At 42.9% G+C, this 14,410-nt stretch overlaps 1 protein-coding gene across 1 annotated transcript in view; it reads right to left on the minus strand.

Annotated features, from left to right (window-relative positions):
• The window catches only part of il1rapl1a (interleukin 1 receptor accessory protein-like 1a), a 152,426-nt gene that overhangs the window by 118,201 nt on the left and 19,815 nt on the right, over window positions 1-14,410 (minus strand). Inside the window, exon 2 of the mRNA XM_068746073.1 lies at window positions 766-1,051. Within this exon, the coding sequence (XP_068602174.1) occupies window positions 766-1,051 (286 nt within the window). The remainder of the gene's footprint in view (window positions 1-765; window positions 1,052-14,410) is intronic.

Consider the following 14,410-nt stretch of genomic DNA (forward strand, 5'->3'; position numbering starts at 1 on the left):
TATTGATTGTGAGCATTTGCCCTTGATCGAGATAGCCCGTGGTCCTGACAGGTGTAACACACAGTCTTATGATGCTAATCTGACAAAATTATTATTATAAATCTGTGTTGGGATGCTGACAATAAAAGAGCACTCTGCAATGTGCAGCCTGCGCAAATACAACACACAAGTTTGATGTCCCGCAACGCGCTGGCGACGCTTCCAAGGTGTACCCCGCCTCTCACCCATAGCAACCCGTGATCCGCAAAGCGGAAAAGCGGCAAGAAAATGGATGGATTGATGGAAGATTTGAGGTACTGTGCAAATGGAATAATGGCTGTAGAAACGTCCACCAGAGCAGTCGTTGCATCATAAGCTGCCGTTGATGTATGCACAGGATATATGTATGTGTGGCTGCAAGCAACATGCTGGTGAGGCAGAAAACTACCCTTTTAGTGTAAAAGGCTGAAAGACACAAGGTGTTTGTCTCTGTGAAAATGCATCTAAACAATTTTTTATATAATATCTTGCAGCTGAATGATCTACTGTACCATAGCAGACCTGGCCAGGCCTTCACGATGTAAAATGGGCTGTTGTGATTGGTCCGGACTTGAAACATAATATATATTTAATAGTATATCTTTTCTACTTATTTATTATATTCATCTTCTTTGCAATAAAGAAAATAACAGTTATTTTCTATAAACACCAAAATACATTTATCATAGAGGAAAAACAACTTGTTATAACAAACATTTAAATGCACAATTCCCGGCATTAACCTACCGTAAGACGCAGGAGTAGTGGCCCGCGTCCTGGAGCTCGGCAGGCCTGAACCAGATGGCGTCCTCCTCCTTGCTCATGCGTACACCATCAAAAGAAATTGGCTCTTCGAAGTCGCTGTGGCCCAGGCCCGAGCTGCGGTACCACATGAGGCTGAGTCCGACACTCTGAGCCTGACTGTAATTGGCCCGGATGTAACCGTAGAACAGAGCGCACTTTAGCCGCACGGGCTCGCCTTGCAGAGCCCGATACTTGAGGTAGTCCACTGACCAGTCTGTACAGCCGTCCACTGCAGAGAACCAGAGAGAGAGGGGTGTTAATAACAAGTGATTCATCATTAAAAAAATTAACTGGTTGCAGCATGATTACAGTGCACAGCAGGATTATAATATGTAATATAACATGTATAAAATGTTTTCATTGGCTTCTACAGAATCCAAACATGTAACCACTGTGAAATTGGTAATAAACTTTAAAAGATCTCCATCGAGGATTTCAGGCTCCTCTGCAGGTTCCCACTGGGCGTCATCCAATCATCACACGTTATACATGCCATTCAACAAAGACGCTAGAGCATCGTTTGACCGTGAGATTGTCCAGTTAGGCTAGTCTGCCCGCTAAAAGCTTGCTCTTCACGAAAGATGGAATCAGAGTCGATGACTTTACCGTACGTAAAGCACAAACTGCACAGTTCAGCAGCCGGGAGGACATTTGGTGAACATTAAAGACACGGGCGCTCCCTTGGGAAAACAGATCCTTTCTACTTCTAGACAGAACAGTGCTTTTGCTTTCTAAGCTACAGGAGGTTAACCTATTGCAGTCTGGACTAATTAACCGCAATGTGTTTCTCCAGCAGGTGTGTTTCAGTGCATGTGTAACCAGGGAGATTGACGGAGAGGGAGAACAGCGATCAGATGATGAGATAAAGTGGGAACCATGCTGTGTTCCAAACTGGGAGCAATACGGAGCCTCATGGGTAAAGCTGCGGCTGTAATTAATACCCCTAATTGCTAGAGAAGTAGTGTGTGTCCTTTTGTGTGTTTGCATGAGTGTGTGTTACATATATGAATGGTTGTCTGCCCAATTATATATGTTAATTACCAGGAGGCTTAGCTGTTACTGTGTGCACTTGCATATGAATATGATGGGGGGGGGGGGGGGGGGGTGTTTAAGGTTTAATGTGTGAAACCCTGCCTCATTATCACTCCTAATTATGATAGAAGCACACGTACAATCTCTATGTGTTCACATGCTATACTCGTCGTTTTAATCTGGAGTATACAAGTGTTAACTGACGGTTGTGGATTGCATTTGGTTTGTTATTTCAGAGGTTTATTTTTCTTGTGTGCTTTACGTTATCCCCTGTTCCCGTTGTGTCGCCAGTCAAACAGTCACTGGGTTTGTTCTTTGGCTAGTTTATTTCGCCTTGTGATGATTTCCTGGTTGCCCGGAGCTTCTCGTGTTCTCCTTGTGTGATCCCTGTAAATCTGGTATCTCATAAATTCGTATTCATTTACATGACTTTGGATTTCTGTTTTCTAGATTTGGAATTATTGCGTGGATTTTTTTGCTACCCATATGCCTGATGCCATATATCTGATCATCAGTCCTTGAACTGTTCATGCCACCACTTGTGTTGTCAACATTTTGTACGCTTGATTGTAATGATTGCTATAAAATAAGTCACATAAACTGCCATTAGATTCATTTGAGTTACATTGAATGTTTTTGTTCAATCATCATCCAGAAACAAGCTCTGTTTTGTGGATCTACACCGTGTGAATGTTTGGGTATCACAGCAACACAACAACAGACACACAAAACCTGCTGGCGGAAGAGTGAAACTCACCTGAAGGCAGCGGGTGAGTCCTCTGCCCTCGCTGCATACCAATCTGCTAATCAGTAGAGACAGCACAGGCCTCATTCAGCCTTTACTTTATTCGCACGCTACACCTCTAATGGAAGTGACCTCTGCCTTTATCTCACTCTCTCCATCTCTGGCCAACAAAAACAGCTCAGTCTAACAAGCTCGCATCCTGCATTGCGCTGAAAGAGAGCTCATTATTCACCTGTCATTTGCTTCCTCTGTGCGGATTTACATACAATTTGTGCATGAGAAATAATCTCCCGACTCTAAAGGGTATGCACAAGTAAACACATGAAAAGGAGCGATTTCATTCGCCGTGGACTCCCCACAGGGAGTTGTCTGAAGCAGTGGCCTTTTGTGGTGGAAACCATATTTATGTCTGAAACTCAAAACGGCTTTATCAACTCAATTAGAGGCTGACATTTCCCACATTCCCACGTTTCGTCAGAAAATCAATGCCTCCCACCGGAGGAATACTGCAGTCCTCAACCCTCGATCTCTGTGCTGACAGCACATGCATATCTAGACTGGAAAATACACAATATAGCCCATCTCTTTACAGCTCCTGGGACAGCACACCTTAAGTAGCGATTCTGTTCAGCTACTTTCAGAAAAGCCCCGTAAAGGATGTCTCTGGAATGGACCTGTTCCCACAGCGGTTTCAGACAGGCTCCTGCACGCTGCCTCCAGTGTCCAAACACGTGGCCTTTACAGGGGGCAGGCATGACTGGCGCAAGGAGGCAGAAAGTGAAGAGCTGTCCAACATGATAACATGTACAGATTCTTCAGCTTCTAAATTTGTACCCAGATCCATGCATAAAACACTCAGTCACACCACCGAGGGAGAGGGTGGCTGACAGCGACCTCACCCCCAGCTGCACACAATCATCCAACTCCTGCGTTGCTTTCCTCCACAATCAAACCCTCATTATCCTTTCACAACAGTGTTTCAACTGAGTGTGCCTCACTCTCCCACTCGCATGCCTCTCACTGGATCTGATGTCGGCCTGTCGGCCTCGCTCATCACTACCTGCTCTCCTAATGAAGTGTAATTATCAGCTGTTGGGTGGGCGGCGGGGTTCGCACAGGCCAGGAAGACATTTAATGATCTATATGTGGATAAGTACTCTTAATAACTTTGTCTCTCCCATTCTCTTTCTCTCCTACTCGGTTTACGCCCACTCTGCTCACATGACTGTCTCCATCTCCACAGCCAGCTGACTCCTTTCTAGCTTGGCGTTGATGGTCTCCCTCCTCCATCGCCTATTTAGGTATTTCCAACTCATCGTTAAAACAATCATGAATAATTCCTTCTTTGTACTTCTTCTGTACTTGAATGTATCTCATGCAAACAAACACATCGGATTCCCCCCCCCCCCCCCCCATATCATGAAAAACCTGTAACTACTTGGAAATAATGCAACTCATAGACTTTATCAACATGGGTGAATCTCTAACTCCATACAATATATCTCCATAGTTTTCGTGTTGCACTCTGTGGCACTGTAGTGAAGATAAAATAATTTGCAGCAGACATTTATACTTCCTCTCTGCTGAGATTAAACGTGCCAGTTCAATGTTACGATAAATTATAGCTCATTTAGGCCGTGATAATCCAGAGACGTTAAACACAAAAGATGCTGGACCTCCATTTCAAAGATTTCCAAATATTTGTGTTTGAAATCCTCAAAAAGAATTCAAGTTACCTTTTATTCTTCCTCCAAGGAGATAATAGATGACTAGAACTAGCAATGAATGTGGAAAGTAACATTTCATCTGAGTAAAATACAAAAAATACAAACTTGGGTTTAATAGTCGCTTAAAATCTTGTTCTTAGATGCGAGTCCCAAGCTGTGCTTTTTGGGTATTATAGTATCCGTTTGGAATTTCCCTCTTATCCCTGAAAAATGTAACAACTGGTCAAACACAACCTGCCCGTTAACCTGAAGTTGTACAATAATGGTCGCCCCCATAAATCACCGACTTCACGGCCAACAATTCCACCGAGAATCTTTCTTCACAGCTAAAACTTAATGGGCCTTAAAGCAGAGGTAGGTGCTACGACCATGTCACCCGGATAAATCCGCTGCTACGTTTAGTGCGATTTTACTAGAGCTGCACATCAATTAGAAAAAAAAACCTGCAGCAGTTTCTAATCATTTCTATACACATGTTCACTTTGTGCATAAGAGCATCTGATTGTAGACAATCATATAAGTGAAATAGAGCCACACTCCATGTGATTACACCGTTGCATTAATGAAGCCAATCTTCTATACAACCGGAAAGTTGCGGTTGAAGAATACTCCAGACAGAGACTGTCATGATGAACAGTTGAGGCAGATATAGATACTGTGATTCCATCATGGGTCAACAGTTCTCAGTGCTCTTTTAATGACATCTTGTTCATCATCACCTTCATCTTCAGTAGTTAAGTAAACGCATACATACAAACGGTTTCACATCTCAAAATCAGCGATCAGAAATTTAAATGATTTCATATATTCTTAGAATAATGTGCACATTTGGAATTCATGTGGATTTGGAATGGAGACTTGATTTGTAATGCAGTCAAAAACTCATTCAGGTCTTGAGCATTTATAGGCTGTTGTCTTTGAGCGAGTTCATTCGAGAGTGCTGCACATCAAGTCCAGACTACAAAGGACATCAGGATGGTGGGGCAGACGACGGTTATAGTTGTCCTTGCTCTTTACTCCTACACGAACATGATAGTACTGCATGCTAGTGGTTCAAATGTGAAGCATGAACAAGTGCAATCAGTACTAATGCTGCTCCGTGGATCATTTTACCCTCTTCTTGATTAGTCCTACGAAAACGTTTTATGAAGCTCATGAAAATAATCAAACGCTTGGTGGCTGGTATTAAGAATGAACAGGACACCACATCAGATCCATTTATGGAAACGTCTTGATAACTGTCGACTGATTCAGCACAGATAGAATCATACCTGGCTTTTGAGGTTGAAATGCCATCATATAAAAAAATACAACAAACTGCAAACCTGATGCTTGTTGGGGTTTTTTCCATCGCTGCACACACCAAAAATACTTCTGTAGCACGTCTTTGTTCAAATCCCAGCCAACCTTTTATGGGTCCTCTAAAGACAACATCTGGTTTACCAGGAAGTGTCATGGCCACAAAACCAGAGGTTTTCTGTATGTGAGAAACACTAAATCTAAATTACATATACCATACGTGAATAGCATTTTAAATATGGTAGTGCATGAGTTTGTATTTAACTCCCTTTTCACTTTTGTTCCTCTATAAGTAACTTGATATCCATCTTCTTAATCTCTCCCTCTGTGCTGGGTCACGTCATATTTCTGTTTCAAACCCATTCTCTCTCCCTGACAGCTCATCATTGTTCATTTATATGCAAATGCAGAGCGATGCTGATAAATCCTCTCTCTAGAAGGTAGTGCGCTAACTTGGCTGTCCATCTTCGAAACAGTTTGACACCAACTGGCACTCTACCTTGTATTATTATTAGTTGCTCTTTCTTAACTGAATAATAATTATAGACATACAGGCATAGATCTAACTTTAAAGTATCTGTGAAATTACATATATTGTCAACTTCAACAAACCGACGAACCTTCTTTCACACGCATGGGCAATTTGGTGTGACCAGTTCACCTAAGAAGCTGGAGAACAAAGAAACTCCACACACAAAAAATAATCGAAACTGGAACCTCCTGAGGCAACGGCGCTACCCACTACGCCACTGTGCCACCCAATATTTAATCAAAGTATTTGTAATTCTTGCACTAATGTCCTTCTATTAAAACTGTGAATCAGAAACTGTTGAAGACACACGAACTCTGACTCGTAGAAGTATTGCCTTTACTCCGGTTCGTCAATGGGCAGCACGGTGGCGCAGTGGATAGCGCAAGAAACAAGAAGGTCCTTGGTTCAATTCTACCTGGGGCCTTGTAAGTTCTCCCCGTGTCTGCGTGGGTTCTTTCTGGGTTCTCCGGTTTCCTCGCACCGCAAAAACATGCAGCTTGGACTGTTAATTCTCAATTGACCATAGGTATGAGAGTGAGTGGGTGTTATTTACGATAAACTGGCGACTTATTGTCTCATTTTTAAGAAAATGAATGAATTAATACAGTTTTGTCAATTATTGGATGTTTTTTACAGCCTTTGTAAAAAGTTGTCTGGTCTCCTACATCACCACTTTCTTTCATTATAGATTAAAAATAAATAAAAATACACTCCTCCTTGGTATGTAGGACCATGAGACCAAGCGTGAGGTGAAAGGTGCAGGTGTGAGTTGGTGTTCTACAAACAACAATAAGTGAGTTACTCTCGTTGGGCTGCTGAGTCGGCCTGTCTGCTGACTCTGTCTGCAGCTGCAGCACCAGCTGGGACACAGCTCATCAAGGCAATCAAGGTATTTGAATTCCTTTAGCTCTTTAGCTCCCCGATTGCTGTAAGTTCTTTCAGAAAGTCACAACACACACAGACAGGATGGTTACATTTAGAGATAGAGTGACATACACTTCCCTGATTGCCCCGAATGCCCATAGTGAATGAACACCCGTAATATGGTGCAGAAATAGCACAAAAAGACACAGCTTGCAACTTCAGAAATGGTCTTAGAATTAGAAAAGTGACTCGTCATACGGATTCATTGCAGATTGATGTTGCATGTCCATTCAAAATTCTCCGCACATATAATGTGCGTGTGCTCAGATTCATTCCACGTGGGTGCTGTGCACACATTTTAAATCCTGCAGCAAAGCCAATCTTTACAATCAACACAATTTCAATGTCAATGTAATAAATTCATTCTCACACCATGGTTACAACCTCCACTTCTGTTCTGGAACATTTAACCAAATATTGACCAGGTTTGTGTTTTTGCGTAATATTGAGGCAGACCGGGACGGATGAAGAACATACTTAATGTGTGAAATCGTGGCTGCTATGCTCCAACAGCTGTATTCCATTTTCTTGCCCGCCCCTCTTCCTCCCTTTACCCCATATACTTTGAATTTCATCCAGGTTGCTGTTCAATATCATTGCGAACCAATCATTTCCCATGTTTCCTATTTGAAGCCATCACCCCTCATTCATGTGTGTTCGGGTTAGGGTTAGGCCAGAACCACTGGCCACACCTGTGTGTGCATCCACCCACATTACTTTGATAAGCATCCTGCTCGACATTAATTAAATCAGTGCTTCCATTTCTCTGCATCTTGGCTTATTACTTTTTGTTGCTGACAGTGCTTGTGGTGCATGCAATGCAAATTGTGTTGTAATGTGCAGCAATGTTACATTAAACTACTGAACCTGCAGACCACTGAGGGGCTGCAGGACCAACAGGGAGAGGAAGTAAATCTAATTTCTGACAGCAGATGTTTCCATTTGCATAGATATTGGCAGAGCAATTTCCAAGGAAAATGTGAAGATTTGAGAGAAACCAAAAACAATACCTTATAAATTGTTGTTTTAAATCCTTATCCATGGGATTTACCCCATAGACACTAAAGCAGGTGTTAAGAAAGAAAGCTCTGGCAAAGAAAGTTGATGTTAAAATAACTACAAATGTAAAATCCAGGAGAGATGTGGAAGATCCACACATACAGTATTAATAATTTATAGGAAGATCTTACAAACTTCTGAGTTTGCCTGGAGGCGACTCCTGTTTCTATTGTTTCTATAGAAACCAGGGTGCGTTTGTTGCCCTTGACCAAGTTCAGCACAGCTCACTGAGATCCTTTTAATAACGCTCCAAATTATTTCAAATGAACCAGAGCCCGTTATAGAACAGAAATGTCCCCTGTTGTGAGCAAAAGGGTGTCACCAAGACATTAGATTTAGACTTACCCTCTCTCTCTCTCTCCCTCTCTCTCTCTCTCAACCCTTTCTTCCTTTCTCTTGACGATAAAGGGCTCTTTTTAAGGAGAACAGAACGCTTGTCAGGATTTGGCCAGCTGGGGAAAGTCATTTGAGGCCCAAATTGATGCGCTAGGGACTTTCAATGGTATCTCTCCAATAGTGGGGGCAGGATGGAGGGAGGCGTGGTGCCCAGGACATTGTTCCCCATAAATGGCTCTTTATTTCATAGGCGAAGTTGCAAAATGAGCAACACTGTTCACGGCTGCTACTGTAAGGCAGCCATGCGTAAAATAGAACACTAAGAAAAAGGCACTCCCTCATATATTAACAACTAAGTCCAGAGCTTTCCCACATCATGTACAGTTTTACTAGCGGTGGGAACATGGAAATAAAGTCCTGAAGTTATCAAATCAAAGCTGTATGTGAACATCATCAATCATGGTGACGGCACGTGGGCAGGCTACAGAGACACGAATCCATACGCAGCCTGACTGGCTGAGGGCCTGAAGGAAGTGAAGCAGCACAAATCAAGAAAACCTCCAAGTGTGTGTATGCGTTTTTTTCTGTGAGGACATCTGTGTTTGCCTATGCATGCTGTTGTGTGGTATCAAACTGCTATAATTTCTCCCCTCTCTCTCTTTCTTTATTCTTGAGTATGTGTGTGTGTGTATGTTGGTCCTCTGCATTGTGCAGCTGCGATCCACCAGACTCAGGCTGAGCTGTCACTTCGCTAATCTCCCCCAGTAGAAATTCAGCCTGGAAAATGTCATCTGAACATTCCGAAGTGTGTTTACGCTTGCTACAGGTTCCGTCGCTTCTAATTTGACAAGTCATTATCACCCATTCTCCTCTCCCTCCGTCCCTCCCTCTTGTGGCCTGAGACACAATGCTGAAGAGGGGAGGAGTACGGGGGCGAGATAAAACAAAGGCATTCAATTTCACTCACACAACTGACACAATTGTACTCTCAATAATCAGGTAACACCTCGGGCACAGTGCTTCTCGTAATTCATTTATATAGGGCTGCTTCAGTTGTCTCTTAATCCGCATTCATTTCAAAATGCATTTTCATTTTAGATTAATTCGCTTAGAAAATGCATACAACCTAAGAAAGACTTTTCTTGCAAAAAAAAAAAAAAAAAAGCAGGATCTGGTGGCTGCAAACGCGAAGGACAAGTACACGGCTCTCACCCCCCAGGCCCAGAATGGAGTTAGCAGAGGACTACAATACAGCGGGAATTCAATATAGGACATATAAAACAAGTTTGCAAGTCAAACAACAGAGACATAAGTCTGTGCCCTCTAGACACCACTGACAGGCCAGTCTGAGTCTGATCCAATCTGTTTTTTTTTTTTTTTTTTTAGTTTAACAGACAAAGGCGCTCAGTCAAGAGGAAAAAACAAAAAACTCTCTAAAACTCTAAAGCTCTCAAAACTGTTACTGGCCCAGTAGAATATATATACTCAGAGTTTGTTAAAAAATAATTTCTCACCTCATTTAGACTTGAGCGAGATAGAGATAGAGCGCCTGGAGAGGCGTGCTCAGGCTCTGCTCTGTTCATGGAGCTATCCATGGTTCTGAACAGTCGTGGGTGTGTGTGAGAGGCATTGTGATGCAAGGCAGCCTTCAATGCTCACGTATAATGTACAGCCTTGGCTGTCAGGCTACTTCAAAGAGAAACGGCTATTACCTTGGTCATCATTTAAACTATTTATCTCCTTTTATGGTACATCCGGATGATTTGTTCACTTGGCACATTAAGCTTTAAGTAGGGAATATGTCATCTCTAAGGACAAATGTTTTGTCTCTGCAACCCGTTTGTCTGGACAACAGGATGCTGTGTTTAGGTGCGCTCGTTTCATTTAGCTAATTAAAGACATTAATTAAAACGTGGCATGACAGTGCGATGCCTTGGTGGGTAATTGGGGGAAGAATCCACTCTTACCACAGTTTTTAATTATCCCTCACACAAGCAGAACCCAATAAGAGAAATTTGCATTTTTTTTAAATGACTGCATGCATCAAATCATCACCCGAGGAGCTGGGACTGTTCTGTTCCGAGTTAGGATGTTCTCCCCGTGGCTTCCTCCGGGTTGTCTGGCTTCCTTCCACCACCAAAAATATGCAGTAGAGCTAATCTAGTAATTTTAAATTAGCCAAAAGCATAAACCTAAGTGGGAACATCTGTGTGGGTTTCTCAGGCATCCAGGTTGAGGTAAACCCCAAAGAGCAAAAAACGAATAATAATAATGGCCTTCAGTTCTATGACTGGTAGAGAGTCCAGATACTCATACTCCTGTTGGCGTGTACTCCAGCAGGAGTACGAGCTACTAAGTTTTTTTCTCTGTTGTTACAGAAGAGTTATCCTCATGTGAATGAGGCCAGATGTCGGGAGGAAGATGAACTGCTGCCCTCATTGACGCCATGTAGAGACACACGTATGCATAATCATGTGCATTTCAGTGCACGCAGTCTGAAGTTGATTTGATAACTACATTTTATTATAGCCACCGCTCTTTAAAAAACACCATCTCCTGTGCTGCTGCCATACCTCCTGCTCTCATTACAGGAGCCATGGAGGGAGGGGGGGACATAGTTCTGGAGCTACTGTTTGACGTCCCTGCTGAGTTCCATTCCCCGGGTCCATTTCTCAAACACTTTTTTTTGTTCATACCCATGCCATTATGGATTCTCATTCTCATTCGATCCTATGTTCATCCCCTCGTACTACTCTTTCACTCACAGCCCTCCATCTCATAGCTCTCATGCCATTTCCACATCTCAACCATTTCAGAGTGGATGCTACGACCACGTCAAGCAATAATGTGCGGACAGAGACGAAGGCTGATTGGAAGCTGGACATCAGAGGACCAGAGAGATGTGTGTGCGTGTACATGCACGTATGCACCGGCTGTGTGCTCCTTATAAATATGATCACCATGAGAACTATATATAGTCCACGTAATACACCACTTGTTTTGACCTGATAAATGAGCGTGTGCTGAAGATGAAAGAGCATTTTCAATTAAGATGAGCATGAAGCCAGCTTCATTAATGTAAAAATAATTACCCCCATTACAATAGTGCCCCAGTTATTAGACAGTATATGTGCATTTGTGTTTTCCTGTCAGTGTTTTGCACGGGAGTGTGCATCTAGCGGGGAAAAAAAAAAAAAAAGAATTTCCACAAATGATTTGGTGCCTATAATTAATCTGACAGCTTCTCGGAAACATGCAGTTTGTGTATAAATGCATGCACTCCTTACAGTGCATGCTTTGGTGCTGCCTGTGTGTGAGGAGACGGAGGAGTGCAAAGTGAAAGCGTGAAAGACGACAGTGAGATCAGGTCAGACTGGCCAAATGAATTCTCCTAAAATATTTATCCCGCTGGAGATTTCTGTGCTTGATTTTGAGTCCAATTAAAGCTCTTCCCTAAACGAATGTGTTTGGGCAGGAGCTGAGGGGCGACAGCAGTCTGCACCAGCAGCAAAGGACATCAATGCGATGCTGCTTCTGTACAGACTGTATTTCTTAACGCCATATTGGTACATTTGTACCGTAAACTGGATGCAGTGAGCATAATACATCAGTGCGGCGCCTTCCTCTGGGAACGCACCACACTATCCAGACAACATCACATGCTTCCTGGCTACGCCTGCGCTAACATTATAAAGTGTTTCCTGCACTCAACACAACAGGAAAGTCCCAACATTAACATACTCACCAGGAATTAAAGCAATCCGCTTTACGCCTGAAACCACTGAATTATTCAGCAGCTTACCAGTGAGAGGTGGAGGTAGAGCGGACGGGGCCCTTTGGGTGAGAACTTCCAAGACAAATGGCACAGATCATAACGTGCACTGCTCCCCGGTGGCCCACATATTAGTCTCATAAAAGGTACCTCATAAACATCCAGGGAACAATGGGAGAAGCCTGATTCATGGAGACCGAAGAGACGAACTCCGAAACTGAATTTAACAGAAATTATACTGACTAATTTAACACGCATTCACGCCGGCTGCCGTCTCTGAGCTTCCTGCTCTGCCTTGGCCCGGAGAGGAGGGAGGCCAGCTCCTGCGTGGCAGCTTTAAATAGGAATTAGCAGCATTTCATTGTGATACTGATTGAGTATGGGTCTCTGGGGTGGGTCTGCTCATTGTTACCACGGCTTGTAAATATATGGTAATCCTCCCAATGCTGGCCAGAAAAAAAACACACATGAATGTTGTTCATACACACACATGCACAAAAACATTCTTTCTGATGGAAAAAATAAATGTATTAAACCGTCAGATCTTAGAAACACCTCAAGCGATTGACCTTTATAAACAATATAAATCAGTGTGGAAATATTATTCAGATCCAAATTCCAAGTTTGTTTCTTGTGTTAGTATAATTTATCAGACTGTAACCATTCTAACTGCGATCCTTACTACACATTGCTCAACATTTGGCCTCCACCCACTCATCCACCCACACAAATACATAGACACACAGTCGGTGAGAGACAGTTAGCGGGCACAATGAGCTTGCTGACTATATCTGGTGTAAGATTCCAGCGGTCAGGGTTCACCTTTCTGCGCTCTGTACATATTTGTGAATCCAGCGCCCATTTGAGAACGGCCTCGCTCTTGGCACAAAAGATCAGCTAAGGTTTATAAATTCTTTAGCTACACTAGAGAGGAGAGGAGGGGCAGCATGTATGCTCCCAGTTCACCATACAGGAATAAAAGCTACATTCCATTAATCTCTGCCCTTAAGGGATTGGAGCTCAATGAGCATCCCCATCTGACACAGAAAAGTCCTGATTCGGTCTCTGAAACTTCTTAAATTGTGTCAGCAGCCGACACATTTCTCTGCAGGGAGTGCTAATGAGAAAAAGGTCAAGCAACAGTTGGTTGATCAGAACTAAAAGTTGAGTGTGAATGCAAGAAGCTCAAATTTGACCTAAATCTGCAAGGTATTGATGGTCACCAGGGGGATGGCAAAAACAATGTTAGGTAATTATCCCATAGTCTCCACCAGCTCCTGGGGGGGTATACGGCTGTCTGTTTAGCTGCTGAGCGCCGAAGCTACAGTCTAAACACTGTTAAATCTGTGTATGAAGTTGTTAGTTAAATTTAATGGAGTGAAGTCTAAATAGAATAACGTGGAAATGAAAAGGTTTTCAAATTGTAGAAACTGTAATAGGATTTTGAACCATCCACATGCATTAATCCAACCTCAGATCCACCCCTCTTTTACATCTAGATGCTCAGTAATCCCGGCGGAACCGAAACCAATCACACATATATGGGAAATATATAGTAGAAGATGCAGCCCTGTGTAATATGATCCTTTCCTTTCAAGTGCAATATAATGCACTCTTTTCAAATATACAAGAAAGCAATACAACCATTAGTCATCTATTAGTATACTCTGCCCACACATTCATGTGCATGTGCTCATCGGTGCCTGCTGCCAGCACACCAGCATGCACAAATTGTATTTGCTGCTCTCTGGGGCATGCACTTTATACACTATTCCTATTTAAGCACACAGTGGGTAAAAGGCTCCTCTGCTGCACAGTGGGTGTTGTGGAAATAAATATTTTATACTAGGATCTAATTGCATTTTGTGGCCCTGAGCGCCCTACCAGACAATCTACAATACTTTTCTAATGGTGATGCTCCTCAGTATGGGGTTTACACACACACACACACACACACACACAATCTGGTTTCTGTGAAGCTATCACACATCGACACTCTTGAACTACTGCAGCGGCCTCTCATACAGTTGTGCCACAGAGGATGGAGCACACCCCTTCTACTTCTGCTTATTGAGCAGAATGGCCTTGTGAATCTTGCATGAGAGGGCTGGCGGGTTAAACATAGGCACATACAAACACATAAACAGAGATGCTCTTTATGC

Source organism: Brachionichthys hirsutus, chromosome 12, assembly GCF_040956055.1.
Source record: "Brachionichthys hirsutus isolate HB-005 chromosome 12, CSIRO-AGI_Bhir_v1, whole genome shotgun sequence".
NCBI classification, from domain to species: Eukaryota; Metazoa; Chordata; class Actinopteri; order Lophiiformes; family Brachionichthyidae; genus Brachionichthys; species Brachionichthys hirsutus.